This window comes from Polypterus senegalus, chromosome 9 (genome assembly GCF_016835505.1).
Source record: "Polypterus senegalus isolate Bchr_013 chromosome 9, ASM1683550v1, whole genome shotgun sequence".
Classification (NCBI taxonomy): domain Eukaryota; kingdom Metazoa; phylum Chordata; class Cladistia; order Polypteriformes; family Polypteridae; genus Polypterus; species Polypterus senegalus.
The window spans coordinates 63,795,499-63,811,660 of NC_053162.1; the positions used below are offsets into that span (position 1 = coordinate 63,795,499).

General features: G+C 36.3%; 1 protein-coding gene across 5 annotated transcripts in view; it reads left to right on the top strand.

Moving 5' to 3' along the window:
• The window catches only part of znf536 (zinc finger protein 536), a 470,433-nt gene that overhangs the window by 289,022 nt on the left and 165,249 nt on the right, over positions 1–16,162 (top strand). For all 5 annotated transcript variants that reach the window (XM_039763165.1, XM_039763161.1, XM_039763164.1 and 2 more), the window contains one exon: positions 642–2,300. In XM_039763165.1, coding sequence (XP_039619099.1) covers positions 642–2,300 — 1,659 coding nt within the window. The remainder of the gene's footprint in view (positions 1–641; positions 2,301–16,162) is intronic.

Sequence of the window (16,162 nt, forward strand, 5' to 3'; positions counted from 1 at the left end):
TTTAAAGCTTCTAGTGAATATGAACAACATGTTAACCTAAATTCCATTGTTAGTTGGAGCTTTATCTCATGTTTGTTTATAAATAGCTGTTTTATGCAGATGAGCGTAAGGATGTTCTATGAAACTGTCAAGGTGAAGCTGCATTGAAATGAGGACTTACATTCATTACGCTAGAGGTTTTATGTTTCTCCAAAGCAGAAAACACACGATGTTGATTGCCTTAAAGTAAATTGTTACTTTGCCAGGAACATCATAATATATGGGAAGTAATAGTAATGTTTACCGGGTTTTATTACCTTTCATCCTGGAGTAATTTCTTGGGTGTGAAGAATGCAAAAACACTGGCTTGCTCTGAATCATTCAAGCCATACAGTGATTGTCTATACATGATAATTAACTTTGTTTGGACCAGGGTCAGTAAGAATGACAACTACTGGCTCTGCATTTTTCTTTAAAGGTTGTTTCAGGAAGAATGATGTACAGTAGTAAATTCAAAGTGCATGAGAAATGAAATAATGAATTTTAGCTTCTGGTGATACAGTGCATAATTAAACCTATCTAATGTTTATAGTTCATATCATACACCTACATCAATGTTTACTATACAAAACAGCGTTAATTATTTTCTATTTTGCTTGCAGGGGAGAAGCCATATAAATGCCCGCACTGTGATTACGCCGGCACTCAGTCAGCTTCCCTCAAATATCACCTGGAGCGTCATCACCGGGAAAGGCAGAATGGAGGTGGGCCTCTAACTGGACATCCTCCAGATCACAAGGAGGACCACTCAACCAACAAAAGCTCCGTCTTTATTAGACCAGACATCCTGAGAGGCGTCTTTAAAACGATGCCAAATGTTGACTTCAGGGGAAACCAGCTGCTTCCTCACCAGTGGGCATCAGGGATGCTTTCTATGAGAGAGCGGCATGGGCAGTGCACTAGCATGTCCTCTGATTCTGTGTCTGAAGGCCTCAAGATCTCAGAGACCATAACAGAAGGTGCTTCCAGTTTTTCTGATTTAGGAAGGGCTTACCAGAGCATGATAGGCAATGGGGCCAACTTTCAAGGTTCCCTGCAGGCCTTCATGGACAATTTTGTGCTTAGTTCATTAAAAAAAGAAAAAGACATTAGGGAGAAGCATTTTAGTGAAAGTGTGGAGTCAAAAATCAAGAGAGTAGAAAGCAGTGAAGAAAAGCAAGATATGAAGTCCTGTGATGAGAAACCTGAAAAATCTCAATATGAACCACTAGATCTCTCTGTTAGGCCAGATACCGCAGCTCTTCCAGGCTCTTCTGTTACAATTCATGATAACATAGCTTGGCATGGCTGCTTGTTCTGTTCCTTCACAACTTCCTCGATGGAACTGATGGCTCTACATCTTCAGGCCAATCATCTTGGTAAAGCAAAACGTAAAGATAGTGTCTTGGACATTGCAATGATGAGCAAAGAACAAACTGAGGAGCCTTCTGTATCTAACAAAGTTTCCTTGGCATCCAGTGCCATTCAGACTGCTAAAGAAACTGTAGTCTCTAAAGCAGTTTCCAGTGAGAACAAGGTGACTCAACATGAGCTAAGCAAAGACACTTTAGTAGAACAGAAGAGTTCACCTTGGTCAAATCATTTGGATGCCAATGTAAGCAGCCTTCAGAATGACTTTTTCAAACAGTTTAGTGCATATGCTACAGCATCCAGTGGAACAAGGCCTAATGGGTCCAGCAGTGTTACTCATGATTCTGAGCAATTAATTCAGTCCTCTGATAAAATGAATTCGATACACACAAGCTTATCTAGCAGCGCACCAGAAGAACTTTCTGACAAAGTCTCTAGTGGTGACATTGAAGCTTCAGAGGAACAAGACCCTTCCGATGAAGATATAGAACTTGCAGATCACAGTAATAATGAGTCTGCCAATGAGAAACAGGAAAGTGATGATGATGATGATGATGATGAGGAGGAGGAGGAGGATGAGGAGGAGGAGGAGGAGGAGGATGAGGAGGAGGAAAAAGATGACAGAGATGAGGAAAGCATGGACCCAATGCAAAGTATCACTGTCACTAAAGACTCACATGGTGCAACAGCCTCAGTGCCACATCTTCTGGACAAGCATTGGCAAGGCTTAAATCTTCTTTCATCTCAAGGTGTTCCTCCAGGTGTGATGAAGTCAGAACAGGCACATCTTGAGCAGCAGATGAACGTGCTCTCTGTCTTGAGGGCATACAGCACTGAAAACCTTGCAGCATTCAATGGTCTTGGAAACAGCCCAAGTGCCACCAGTGCACTCAAGAGATCCGATATGCCTGGTAGGTTGTGTATGTTGTTTAAAATCTTGCAAAAATCCCCATATTGTCCTGTTATATATAGCCTCATAATGAGCAAAACATTAATTGAAAAAGTGATTTCACTCTTCAGACAACAAAAGATTAATTATTGTTAGTAGTTTACAGGCCTGCAATATTTTTTTCTGGATGAAAATAATTCTTTCTCCCTTACAGGATCTTTGCTCCTGTGCTTTTCAGAGCAATGTATTTTACCATCTTAGGCTTTATAATGCACATGGTCCCAAAAGCCCATTACCCTTTAATACAGCACAATGTGTGACTTCATGAAAATGAAATGTCATCCTTCATGAAGAATTGTGAGCTATTTGAATAGTACATTTTTCTGTATTCTTTTAGAGTTTGTATGGTCTATATGTTTTCAGTACACACACACACACATATATATACTAGCAAAATACCCACGCTTCGCAGCGGAGAAGTAGTGTGTTAAAGAAGTAATGAAAAAGAAATGGAAACATTTTAATAATAACGTAACATGATTGACATTGTCATTGTCATGAGTGTTGCTGTCATATATATATATATATACATATATATATTCACACACATATGTACAGTATATATACATATACATCCACATATATATACATATATATGCATACATATGTATATATATATATATGTGTGTGTGTGTATATATATATATATATATACATATATATATATATATATATATATATATATATATATATATATATATATATATATATATTAGGTGGGACTCAATTAAAAAAATTAATCTAATTAATTAGAGGCTTTGTAATTAATTAATCTTGATTCATCACATGTAATCGCACACGTAAATTTGCCCCAAAGCGCAAATGTTTTTTTTTTAATTTAAAAGGGTTTTAGTGGGCGACAGAATCAAATAATAGACATGGACATGAATATTGTAAACTCAAGCCCTTTTAATTTCTGAAAAAGAAAATGCATTTAAACTGCATTTCAATTCAAATCAGAATCATCATCTGTGGCTAAAATTGGGCAGACTTAAAAATAAAGTGGTATTCTAAGTACTTTAAGTAAATGTTCAGAATGGTATTATCTTTAAATAATAATAAGAAAAATTTCAAAATAAAGTGCAGTTTTTCATCTTAAAAAAATAAGGCAGAAACATAAAAGGTAATTTGACCAGCTTCACCTTTAAACTCTGAGTAACCTTAGCCAAAATTATTTTGTATATTAGGCTAAAACAGTGTGATCATTGAACATTTTGTAATTAGATGTAATTAAAATTACTAACGGTCACGGAAGTCCAATGATCCCCAGTAAGAGCCACAAAGTCCGCTTTCTGTAATGCATCTAATTTTTCTTGCTTTTCAGTGTCATAAAGCTGTTGAAATTTACTTGAAATAGTCTCTCGGCACGGCAGTTGAAAAGTTGGATCACCTGACGCTAACTGTAGCACATTTTCTAACCCCCTATCTTCCACCACTGTTAGTGGTCTACAGTCCAAAGCAATCCATTTTGCGAGAGAATTTGTAAGTTTGACCGATGTTGACTTACTAATTTTGGTCCTGAAGCCAGTCATTTCATCAGTTTTGGGCTGCCAACACCTTTTGTTGGTACTCAAACTCGTACTGCTAGTGCTAACAGCATACACAGTTTCCGTGTTCGCTGTAACATGTTTTGCATTTAGATGGTACCGTAAGGTTGAAATGCCTCGGTGTTATGCAAACTCCTTTTTGCACAGTTTGCACAAAACCACGCTTTTATCAAGGCTTCCGTCGGGTAGTCTTTTGAAATGAAATTTTCCTCCAATCAGTCCTAGCAACGCTCTTTCTTCCGATTCTCACATTTTTGTAGCTCTGATGTGTGCATAAATGTAATCGGTGTACCAGGAAATCATGCATTGAGAGAAGTTCCCCTTTGCTTGGAATGCAAAGTGTGATTAAATGCGTTAATTTTTAACGCATTATGGAGCACATGCATCGAAGCTTCTCAGCTGTGCTTGTGCTAAGAAAATGAAACATTTTAAAAATAACGTAACATGATTGTCAATGTAACCTTTTGTAAGTATTGCCTGGAGGATTCAGAGTGTGGAGAAACTCTAGAGACAGCGTGTGTATTAACTTGTGGATTTTTCTGTGAGTATTTGGTGGCAGCGTGACAAAGTTGCTTCCGCAAGACCGCGTTAGCTGCGGAGCTCAGCTCAGAGCGAAATGAGGTGAATGGGAGGGGAGATGATGACGTCACTCCCCCACCCGCCTCAACTGTCAATCCCCCCACAAACACAGTCTCTCAGAATTTTTGTCAATGTAACCTTTTGTAAGTAGTGCCTGGAGGATTCAGAATGTGGAAAAACTCTAGAGACAGCGTGTGTATTAACTTGTGGATTTTTCTGTGAGTATTTGGTGGCAGCGTGACAAAGTTGCTTCCGCAAGACCGCGTTAGCTGCGGAGCTCAGCTCAGAGCGAAATGAGGTGAATGGGAGAGGAGATGATGACATCACTCCCCCACCCGCCTCAACTGTCAATCCCTCCATAAACACAGTCTCTCGGAATTTGCATAAGCACAGCCCTTCACCAGCAATTTTAACTTAGTTACAAAGTGATCAAAACTTTCGTTTATACCCTGCATCCTCTCATTAAACTTGCATCCCGCATTAGCCAGCGGCAGCCTGTCTATGAACTTAATTTAAAGTTTAGGTTTACACCGTGCTTTGTTTCTGAAGTAGCTGCAGTCATGAATATGCTTGTATTCGTCACTGTGCATGACAAACGGCAATGGGAGCGTGCCTATCAACTTAGTTTAAACTTACGGTTTACACCGTGCTTTGTTTCCGCAGTAGCTGCACTTCTGAATATGCTTGTATGTGTCACTCGCTCGCTTCTTATTGTTTCGCTGCCTTCTCAATTGTATAATGCATGTTTTCTTCAGCACTTTTTGGTGCTCTTCCTTGTTTTCTACGTACTGCGCTCACAGTCAGTTCACGTGATTACGTGGGAGGCGTGATGATGTCACACGAAACTCCGCCCACCCACGGCCATCGAGCTGAACTCCATTACAATATATGGTGAAAAATAGGTTCCAGTTATGACCATTATGCGTAGAATTTCGAAATGAAACCTGCCCATCTTTTGTAAGTAAGCTGTAAGGAATGAGCCTGCCAAATTTTAGCCTTCCACCTACACGTGAAGTTGGAGAATTAGTGATGAGTGAGTCAGTCAGTCAGTTAGTGAGTCAGTCAGTGAGGGCTTTGCCTTTTATTAGTATAGATAGGTGCTACAGTATATGTTTGTCTTCATAGCTGAACTTTAAGAATTCAAGGTAAGTAAATAATATTTTTTATACCTTAACATAAAAATAACAGACTTTTTGAGCTTAATACCATATTCACAATAATATCCACGCAAGCACATATAACCCAAGGTATTTTGAAATGAAAGAGGATGTACTATCTTTTGAATTCGCTTTTTGAAAAATATGTTCATATTTATTACTCTGCGTCCAGGGCCAACTAAGTAGCAATGTGTTATGCAGCTGAGGAAAAATTTTATGTGTGATTTTGATCATTTTTCTGACTGAAATTACTATTTTATACTTTTATCATCAAAAACCAGTTGTATTTTCAAATTTGGAACATGATTATTTCTGTAGAAAAGACACTTGAGGTTTTTGGCTTAAAATATAGAATATATTTTATTTGATAATCTATTAATTGTTAATACAGTGAAATGATTCATAGTATTTATTTATTGATGTGTTTTTTTTATTTTATTGTAATCATTCCATACAAAAAAACAAATCAACCCAACCCCCACCCCTGAAAAAGAGAGCATGGACAACGGAGTAAAACTTAAAGCTTGTTAAAATAAGTAAATTGATAAGTTTAATAAGCGGACAAAAAAAAAAAGAAATGCAAAGAGAATTATTTCCTCAGTGCTTTAAGAGTTTATTCTAAATTATTATTGATTAGAACCTGCCAGGTTTTTAAAAAGTTCTGCACAGATCCTCTTAACTGAGAATTTTATTTTTTCCAGTTTCAAATAGTATTAAACATCAGTTACCCACTGACTTAAGAGGAAAGCTAAGATTCTTCCAGTGTAGCAAAATAAGTCTATGCGTGCCAATAGTGTAGTAAAGGCAATCACAGTTTGTTTGTCCTTCTCCGCTTTAAGCCCATCTGAAAGAACACCAAACACAGCTGTTAATGGGTTAGGAGGGATTGTGACACCAAGACTGTCTGAAAGGCACTTCAAAATTTTTGTCCAGAATGATGTTAATTTGGTGCAGGCCCAAAACATGTGTACCCAGTGAGGCTGGAGCTTGATTGCAGCGTTCACAGATTGGGTCTTGCCCTGGAAACATTTTGGACAGTTTTAAGTGAGACAGATGTGCTCGATATATAATTTTAAGTTGAATAATTGTATGCTTTGCACATATGGAGCTTTAGTGAATTCTCTGCATTGCTACCTTCCACTCCTTTTCTAATATGTTGAGTAAGAGATCTTTTTCCCATTGTACTCTTGGATCTTTGAAAGGGAGGGATTGTAAAATAATTTTATATATTGCAGAAATTCTGTCTGAGTCCTTCAAACTGAGCAATATTTTTTCCAGCATAGAGGAAGGTGCGAAATGAGGAAAATGGGGCAGGTTCTGTTTGACAAAGTTTCTAATTTGAATATAGTTAAAGAAATGTGTTGCAGGAAAGATACATTTGGAATGCAGTTGTTCATAGAATGCAAAGATCTGTATAAAGATCTATAATCAATTTAATCCCAAATGTTTTCCAGATAATGAAAACTTCACGTTTGCGAGGGTTTAAAAAGGTGGTTCTCATGTAGAGGTGCATTGGTTCCATATTCTGAGTGAGTGAAGCATAATTGGGTTATTAGTATATTGGCAATAACTTGAATTTATTGAGGCACAAAGCAGGAAATATAAAGAAGTGCTGCAGGATTTTATTTCTATTGCTGACCAAGCCTGTGTATGTTCATCTGTTTGTGTCCAGGTTTTTATAGCTTGTATGTTTGCTGCCCAGTAATAAAACTGAAAGTTGGGTAGAGCCATGCCACCTTCTGCCTTAGGTCTTTGTATGGTCGCTCTTTGGATACATCCAAATAATTGAGGTTATGGTTGAATCTAATTGCTTAAAAAATATTTCTTGATGTATATTGGAATGTTTTGAAATAAAAAAAGAAGCTTAGGAAAGATATTCATCTTAACAACGTTAATTCTTCCAGCTGGAATGAGATGAAGGGTTGATTCATAGCATTTAATGAATTTAACTTTATCCTGGGTTTACACCAGGATTTTACCAATCTTCTCAATTGCCATAAATGACCATACAGGACAGAAAAAATTAAAATGGTGTCAAGTTAATTAGCATCTTTGAATTTCCCTAGTCTTACGGTACTGTGTGTGTGTGTGTGTGTGTGTGTGTGTGTGTGTGTGTGTGTGTGTGTGTGTGTGTGTGTGTGTGTGAATGCTATTTTAAATTTTGCCATAGACTTTCATCTGCTTCATTGTGCATTGCCACCATATGCTGATTTCTGACAGATTAAGCTTTGAGTCGAAACTGCAGTGAGCAGTATAAACAAGTAAGAAAATTTACACATAGCATAACATTCAGGTGAATTTGTAGACTTTGTTAGCGGGTTTGAAAGTTAGAGCACTTTTAAATTTTCTAGTCACTTCATCATAGATTCTGTTTCATAAAATATTTTTGTAACAGTGAGTTATATTCAAAAATCACAGTCGGCCCTTTTCACATTATATACAAATGCACCTAAAAATGGAACAGTGATCATTATTAAATGTCATTGTTACATCTGTAATAACTTCAGTCACACAAGATTAAATAATATGAACACTTTTCTTCAAAGTAGTTTTTATATTTTTCCTACTGTATATGATAAAAAAATGTTTAAAACATTGCTTTTTATACAGCTCTTTGCTGTAACTAAGACTCTACCATAGTTTTAGTATGCTATTATCACAGAATTTTGATAGGTCACAGTCTCTTCTTGATCGCATGCCTTGAATGGAATAATAAATATTATATTTCAAACAATCTGAACTCCTGTTCTGCATTCCCTGGCAGCATCTGTATAATAATTTTAGCTTTAGGATAAGGTGCCATACTACATGTTTGAATCTTAAACATCACTTATGCGTGTCAATTTGATGTTTAAAAAGGGAGACCTTTTAGAGGCATTTTCTAAAATTAACTTATTTAAAAAGTAATGACCTACAGGCACTACAAGATACAGTAACATGTTAAATAACTGTATGATACATAGTAATAAAATATTTCTCCTGCAGCTACCACTGCTCATAACACAGTTCATATTGAAGACAGTAAGCATATGAAATCAAAATAAGTTTGCATACTATAATTACATCTGTTTACACTGCACTTGAGAGCTCCAAATAAATGGCATTGTTTAACTTGTAAAACTCATTTTAATGAGTAACCTTAAGAGTGGGTTTGGCCATGCAAGTTTTGAGCTCAGTTGAGTGCCGTTTTTCAGTTCTTTAACTTTTAAAAATGAATGTCGTATTTATAGATTTCATTCATTACTTTTGTACTTTTTCACTCTTTGCATGATTTTACCATGATTATTTTTTTTTACTTTTTAATGTATAGGGTGGTCCAGATCTAATTATGCAATTTTCATTACACTATAACTTAAGTTTATTACAAAGAAAATCACCCGAAAAATCCCGGACCATCGAGAAGTGTGTGAACTGATGACATGAAGAATCGTCTTCGCACCAAACTGGAACTGTCCCTGCATAAATCAAAGTCATCCAGATGATCTGGATCTGCATAGTTAGATCTGGACCACCCTGTATTTATATACAACTAGGGGGTTCCCCCCTGCTCGATTTGCTCGCCATCCACTTCGCATCTCTGCTGCTCTCATTAATGAAGAGGGGGGCTGAACGCACCCCAAGGAGACACGGTCGTTTCTCTGAAACCCCCTCATAAACGGTGATACAATGGGAAACAAATATTTTTTTTTACCTCCTCTTTGCTTGATCAGCTGCTGGCTTACTGCTGCTGTCGTGCCACGTGATCTGTATCTCGTGCGGCACTTTGAACATTTAAAAGCCTGTACAGCAGCTGTCCTACTCTTTGTGTTTTATTTCCAGCCCCAGGTGTGGTTAAATCTCTTGGCACAAAGTCGTGTCTCGTGGGAAGTGAGTTCTTGATATTTTTTAGTTTATAATTTAAAAACAGAATAAGAATCTGAAAATCTAACAACATCACATTAAAGCTTGATAAATACTGAAAAGAATGATACCAAACACATATATGTAGGTTTTAACATAAGCCAATTTAAAGCGTGACATAAAAACGTCACCGTTTCACTTTTAGGCTTAGGATTTTATATATAGAGTAGATAAGAAAAAGAGGTCAGGAACAACCACGAGCCTCAAAGCATAGAACAAATAATCATTAGAGATATGGCTGCTGCACAGGTGTTCAAAACTGTTCTCTGAGGCTGTTGTTTATTTTGATTATTGTTGAAACTGTATTTACCGAAAGCTTGTCTTATCTCTAAAGGAAAGACACTTATATGTGTTATCATGGTCTGTCTATATTCCTTTGTCAATTGCCTTTTTTCTTGCCACTATGATCATAATATACAGAGTAGTATTGCCCAAGTAATGCTTCAGAGGTCATATCAACACAATTTGTTCCAACACTTCTTTTATAGAGACAGGGTCTATAAGTAATAAACAAAAGTTGGGACATCTGTAGGAACTGTTGGTTAACTTTCAAGGCTTAGTTAACTTCCATTACTACAGAAAAGCTCTAAGCTGTTAACCCATTACTTGTTCCATGAAAAAGACCTTATAATTCTAAACTTGGCATTGTTCTGTGGTTTTTGGTAACCTCAATTTTCAGCTGAAATTCTGTCTGGCATGGATGCCACCAATTGACGGATGTAGGCAACATCAATTTTCATTCACTCTTCCAACACCATATCCCACAGTTCAGCCAGATTGGTTGGATGGCTCCGTTGGCATTTTCACTCTTTGCTCCAAATAGTCCCACAGATTTTCTTTGGGATTTGAATCTGGGGATTTTGTTGAGTTGTGAAAAGGCTTCAGAATTTTCTTTGTGCCAGTTGTCATCTTGGAAGACTGGGATAGCCATTCTGTGTTCACTTTGGAGATGAAACACAAAAAATAACACATGGTCATCCTGAAGCCCAATGTAGCCCTACCGGTTCAAGTTTCTCATCATCTCAGCCAAAGTACCCATTGCCTCATAACTGAAACATCCCCAGAGCATCAAATAGTTGCCTCCTCCTATGGCCTTTTCCATGGTAATCCAGATATCCATGGCATACAGTTTCATTTTGAGTATTCATTTGGAAATGTCCTGTTGTGGTCCTGCATTGACTTTTCACCACATTTCCGGCCTACTGGCACAGTGATTGGTGGCCATAATGCTTGACACACAGGAATTGTCCCTAACTGAAAGCAGTGTGTTTTGATTGAAGTTCTCGTAACAATTAGCGGTTGACCACAACTTTTGTCACTGCAGGAAGACCCGTTGGAAAGCATGCTTTGACGTCCTCACAAAGTCAGCAACTTCCTGTGCACTGTGCATTTTTCACAGAGAGTGACACACAGACACACGTAGGACACCAGTACTTATTGTCATGCTACAATCCCTATAATAGAAGACATAGCTGTTTGTAGTACAGAATACATATGGGGGGCCTGCTGCTGGCTTCTGAACAATGTATCACCTATTATATGGACAGTATATATACTACTGTACAGTATATACAGTATATATGTATTTATACAAAGTGTAGACAGCGAGATGCATTTTACAGTATATGTTGGTGTAGTTTATGGCTGTCTAAAATAAAATAAAAAAAAGAATTATAATAGGCTGTGAACATCTTTTTAACAATTAAAGAAGCATAAAGCAAGGACGATCCATTTTAATGTGTTACTTTATTGTATTGATTTGAGGTGAAAATGATTCATTAGCAGAATGAAGAATAGTAGTTTGTATATTAACACCCAGTCAAATTAACACATCTTAAAAATACAGTATATGTTTTTTTCATGAATAATAGTAAAATGGAGATTTTCGATATGGAAATGGCACTTTTTGTAGTGTCAAAATGCATTTTTGTTTAGAAGTGATCTTTAGAATATATAATGTGTGGCGGAGGAACCTATTGCCTTTTTAGCATTAAATGTAGCCTATTTTATATTAAAAATAAAAAAAGTCTGTTTTCACATTGCTTTATCACTGAAAATTGTACACTGTTTTTTTTACATCCCTGATTAATCCATGTTTTAATACTAATTAAAAATAACAAAAGTCTGTTTTCACATTGTTTTATCACTGTAAATTTTACACTGTTTTTTTACATCACTGATTAATTCATGTTTTAATACTAAAAAGGGTCCTTTTTTTAAATCTTTTGAAATTCTAAATTAAAGTTTATTGTCAGGTGTACATAATACAATGAACTTTTTACTTGCATGTCGTCCACAGACTAGTGGCAATATTATAATACCAACTACAGACGATGAATGCAACACAACCAGTGAATACACCATTGCACATCAGACAATGTTTAATAAGAAACAGTCAGGCAGGGATGAGCGGCTGTTGCTCTGGCCTTATGAACTGTGAATAAAATCTGTCCCTGAACCTAGTGCTGTGAGTTTCAGTGGTCCTGTTCTATTTCCTGGAATGGAGGAAGGAGAAAAGAGACTGTGCAAGATGTTACATACCTCCTGAGCAGATGACATCTGGATACTGGTAGCATTCTGTACCGATTTCACTACCCTTTGTTGTTCTCCAAGGTCCTGAGCAAGGACTGTGCGCCAGGTGAGGACAGATTCCAGACAAATCCCATAAAAACATGCACAGAAGCTAACACAAAACAATTTTTTCAAACATAAATCTGTTTATTAAATATTTTCTGTTATCAGTCAGTCATTGTCCAACCCGCTATATCCCAACACAGGGTCACGGGGCACTGCTGAAGCCAATCCCAGCCAGCACAGGGCGCAAGAAAGGAACAAATCCCAGGCAGGGTGCCAGCCCACTGCATGTTTCTGTTATATTCAAGCATATTTAACTCTCTTTTTATGTATTTTTTATATCTATACAATGTTGCTACTGAGTTTACTCTGCTGATTCTAGGCAACTATTCGGGAAACGTCTGTGACCTTGACATTTATAACATGGTATGCTGCCATCTACTGTCTAATTATCTTTATTGCATTTGTACATACCAAATTAAATGTCTATGTCTAATAACACATATATAAATATAAATATATAAACCCTATATAAAAATATATTTATAAGATCTACATTGTATGCAATGAATTTAAAACTACATGTTGGTAAAGACATTTAAATTGTTGCCCTTGAGTCACATGTTTATTTGTAAGCATGGGGAGCAATCATAGTCATGTTTTGTGTCTGTGTAATACTCCTTTAGTATTGTGCCTTACTGGGACTGTTTCCATATGTCCCTTAAATGATTATTTTCTTGCCCTTTATTCTTTGTTAATATTTTATAGCTAGATTGTAAATCTATCTATCTATCTATCTATCTATCTATCTATCTATCTATCTATCTATCTATCTATCTATCTATCTATCTATCTATCTATCAAGAACTAAAACCAGAAATGCTTTATTACAGGAATACTCCACCAAAAATATTTTATATGTTAACTTATCCCTTTTTTTGTAGTGATGATCAAAAAAATGTTTTTGGGTAAATCAGCGCACATCATAAACAGGAAATTCAATTCAAATAGAGCTGAGTTTTTGAATTGAAGATGTAAGTCTTGACGAAAATCTCAGTTTTTAATGAGAATTGTTCTTTCTGTTTTTTGATGTGTGCTGATTATTGTGGAAGTATCTACTTAACAACATTATTGCAAAAAAAAGGCATTTTTTTTTGCATGATGTGATCAAACAACGTTGTAGATAACATATGGGCAATGTAAAACAAGTACTGTAACGTGGGTTTCTCTTTTCCCTACCATGGTTTTTCATATCATGTGTTATTGTAAAGCATTGGTCATCATCAGGTTGTATTATATTGTAAAAGTTTGTATCTCAACTCTCCATGAAAACAAGAGGTTTAAAGTTTTTCTTGATCATTACTACAAACTGCATGGGGTAAGTAACATTTACAAAGTTGGAGGCACTTTTACCTAGAAACTCTTCATTCATTCAATGCTGTCCTCTTTGACATGTTAGTAAAGCTTTATATTTAAATATGAATTTAAATTTGAACAAGGTTTAGCCATTCTTTAGGTCTTCCCCAAATTGGATGTTTCCTCAGAGATTGTTAAACCCCCATACCTATTATTTAAATGCACAAAGAAAGGTATTCTGAAGATTTTAGGTCAAGACATGGGTTTTGAATTGGATCCCTACTGTATTCGATCAGAAGCCACTAGTCATAGTGAAGAAAAGAAATAGAGGAAAGCAGAGCAGAGTACACCAATTAGGCAGCTAAATTTTGAATTATATTCACAAATTACTTCCTTTGACAGTTTTCCAAATGTAAGGTGCAGTTTGAAAATTGTTTTCATTTCAGTGGTATCTGCTACTAATAATTCAAAGAATCTGAAGTGTGCTACTAGAAATGGACCATGAACCGGGCTCCTTGTAATGATAAATATACATATTTGAATCTCCCCTTGGGATTAATAAAGTATCTATCTATCTATTGATAATTGATATTTGACATATATACAATGATTCGAAAAAGAAATTAGGATAGCTAATTTCTTCTCCTGTTTCTAATTCATTGTCATTGTCTTCTTCAGAATTAGCACTATTTTGGGGACGTATTTCCTCCTGGAGGTACTTACACAAGCACACTGAGTTGTCAAGGGCCACATTTGTGCCCCCTGCTGAACAACTCAGCAGTTGCAGATACAGTTTTCACTCTGTGACAATTTACAATTAATAGGATAGTTTTTGAAATGGCTTTAATAGCACCATTTTCATAAGTCAATATTATATCAGTATTAATGGCTTTCAATTGCTGAATGATTTTACCCCTTTTCTGTATGATGTTGTAGAGAAGGATATTATACTTTCACCAGGGAAAGGTTTAGAGGCAGCTAGGAATCATTTTTTATTAAAGGGAAAACTTTTATTGTTTCATTGAATAACAGGCAGATATTTAGACATTTTGAGATTTTAAAATATGTGTTGGGGAAGTCATAAGATAGGATTTGAAGTAAGTGAGGCTGGTATATGGTTACTGCACTTAACTGACTCCCTGCAAATTATTAAGGGATATTTTAATAAACAATTTTAACTTAATAACAATATTCTTGTTAGCCATCATAGAATATTGAAAATAGAGAAAATGCCACTAAATCTTTGTGTAGCCATACAAGGAGAATGTCCTAAATATTATTTAGTACTAGATAGAATAACTGGATGAATGTTAATGCTAGCATATTAGAAAGTGATTGTTATTGTGCTGCCGCTAGAGATATATTGACTTTTGAAATGTCCTAAAATCAGAAGTGGAAGATGCCAGTAATGATGTACTGTATGTATCATCTTGGTAATCTGCTTTCAGATTTGGAATGCACTTCATTGGTTAAAGTTTAAAGGATAATGTGTTCCAGTGCAGAGAGGATTTAAAGCCAGTTTAGTCTTCATGGTAATGGTTCTAATTAAATCAGTTATGGACTTTATCTGTGATTCTTATAGACAGCAAAGCAGGAGAAAATGTTTTGTTTTGAAAGTCAACACAAAAGTTTTTCTTTCTTTCTTTTCTTTATCTAAATAAATACCTTTCACTGGCTTCACCTTTAAATCCAAACAAGTACAATTTTTTCATCTTCTTTTTCTTCCACTCCTCCCAAGTGAGGTTTGGCCTACTCCATTTTTGACTCCTGATCTCAGCTGTAGCAGTTCCTTTTCAGCCTGGGCCTAGGAGTATTCCCAGTGTAACAACATTGCCACAAAGAAGCACTTTTGGGTCAGGTGGAACTTAACTAGGACAGTAGAGAGTTCCACTAGAAGCTCAACCTGATGGCACCCAAGTACCCCCAACAGGATGGCACTTGGAGAATCAATCCAGGAATGCTGCAGCCCAGTGTACTGGTGGAATACATGTAACTGGGAGGCCATTTCCCACTGTCGGCCAATTCCTGGCCAAGTAAGGGACCACCATCCATCCCACCCTGGATGCCAGTCCAACTTTGCCATCTATGACACTTTCTTTCTTTCTTTCTTTCTTTCTTTCTTTCTTTCTTTCTTTCTTTCTTTCTTTCTTTCTTTCTTTCATACATTCTGTTCTTACTTCTTCTTGTTCTCATTGAAGCATCTAAAGTTAATGTGCTTAGTTACTGATAATAAGGTCATTTGTAGGCTCCTTAGGTTGGTTACCAAGGGAATTAGTTTCCTAGCCAAATTTTTTTTTTTTTGTACCCTTGGTTTAGGAATAAAAATTAATGTTGCCTCCACATTGTTGAGTCCTCTTTAGGAGTATTGTTACAAAATTATCATTACAATCTCTTAGAATGTCAGTGTAGCAAACTATTGAATTGATCAACATATTTGAGGTTGCCTTTATTTAAATTTTTAATAACACATGCAGCTTTTCCAGGTAACTCATCATATTTAAACCACATATAGCAGCAGCTTAACAGTCGTACTTCTCTGGCCCAGCTCCAGTAAGTAAATAAGAGTCTGTGTTTTGAAACTCCTTGATAGTGGCAGCTGTTTAAGGGAGTCTACTACTTGGTTGTGTTGGTCAGGAGCTAAGCAAGCAAAACCAAGCCAAAGCACACTTTCAGTAATCCCTTCTCACTCTTGATACTAAAATTTAGGTTCT